The sequence below is a fragment of the Acanthisitta chloris genome, unplaced genomic scaffold (genome assembly GCF_000695815.1).
Source record: "Acanthisitta chloris isolate BGI_N310 unplaced genomic scaffold, ASM69581v1 scaffold12175, whole genome shotgun sequence".
In the NCBI taxonomy this organism is placed as follows: Eukaryota; Metazoa; Chordata; class Aves; order Passeriformes; family Acanthisittidae; genus Acanthisitta; species Acanthisitta chloris.
The window spans coordinates 24687-25453 of NW_008675398.1; the positions used below are offsets into that span (position 1 = coordinate 24687).

The window sequence follows — 767 nt, forward strand, 5'->3', positions numbered from 1 at the left end:
ACTCTTCAGTTTAGTAATACCACTCCTTTCTGTTTTGGTTGCTCCAGAATGCCCCATCTCATGAATAGAAATTGCAGGACTAGATGAAGAGGAATCTACAGGTCGCACTAAAAGAAGCAAATGGATATTGTTAACATTCTAGACACAGAAAACAAACAGATTAAATTGCATCTAGATGTTAAACACATATCCTTTCAAAAGTGTGCAATGCTCTTGGTGACAGAAACCTTTCAAATCACATCAACAGTTCAAACCTGACCGCATCAAGTAAGGGGCCTAGACTCATACCTGGGTATCAGAGGCTGATTTTCCAAGACACTGAGCAACTGCAGCTTTAAAAGCTGTCAGGGTTGCAACGAGTGTGAGAGCCTACAAGTGAACCCAGGAGACAGCTGATGTGCCAGTCAGGAATGTGTGGGCATCACACACATGCTCCTTGAAGGCAAGTGAGATATACCATTTTTACGCCTTTTGTTCTGGTCACACAAATTTTTTTCACTTTAGAAGTTCACCTTCATATTACTGAAAGCTTGATACAATATTATTTCAGTGCAGAAGAGCTTCCATCATATTTATTTTGCTTATTCCACAGCAGACGTACACATGTACTGGCCACGCCTGATTAATTCATTACCCACACCTCTATTTTACAAGCTGAGAATAGATCCCTGCTTGTAAGACAATCTGACTTTGTATTTGTAGTTCTCACTTAACATATACAAATACCCAAGTGGATAACTTACAGCTTCTTTCCACTCCAAACTCTT

The 767-nt window shown here is 39.9% G+C and overlaps 1 protein-coding gene across 1 annotated transcript in view; it reads right to left on the reverse strand.

The window, feature by feature from the left end:
* PHKA2 (phosphorylase kinase, alpha 2 (liver)) overlaps positions 1–767 on the reverse strand; it is a 34142-nt gene that overhangs the window by 7914 nt on the left and 25461 nt on the right. The window contains exons 25-26 of the mRNA XM_009075734.1: positions 744–767; positions 3–107 (exon numbers count right to left, since the gene is read on the reverse strand). The exon at positions 744–767 is cut by the window's right edge and continues 66 nt beyond it. Coding sequence (XP_009073982.1) covers positions 3–107; positions 744–767 — 129 coding nt within the window. The remainder of the gene's footprint in view (positions 1–2; positions 108–743) is intronic.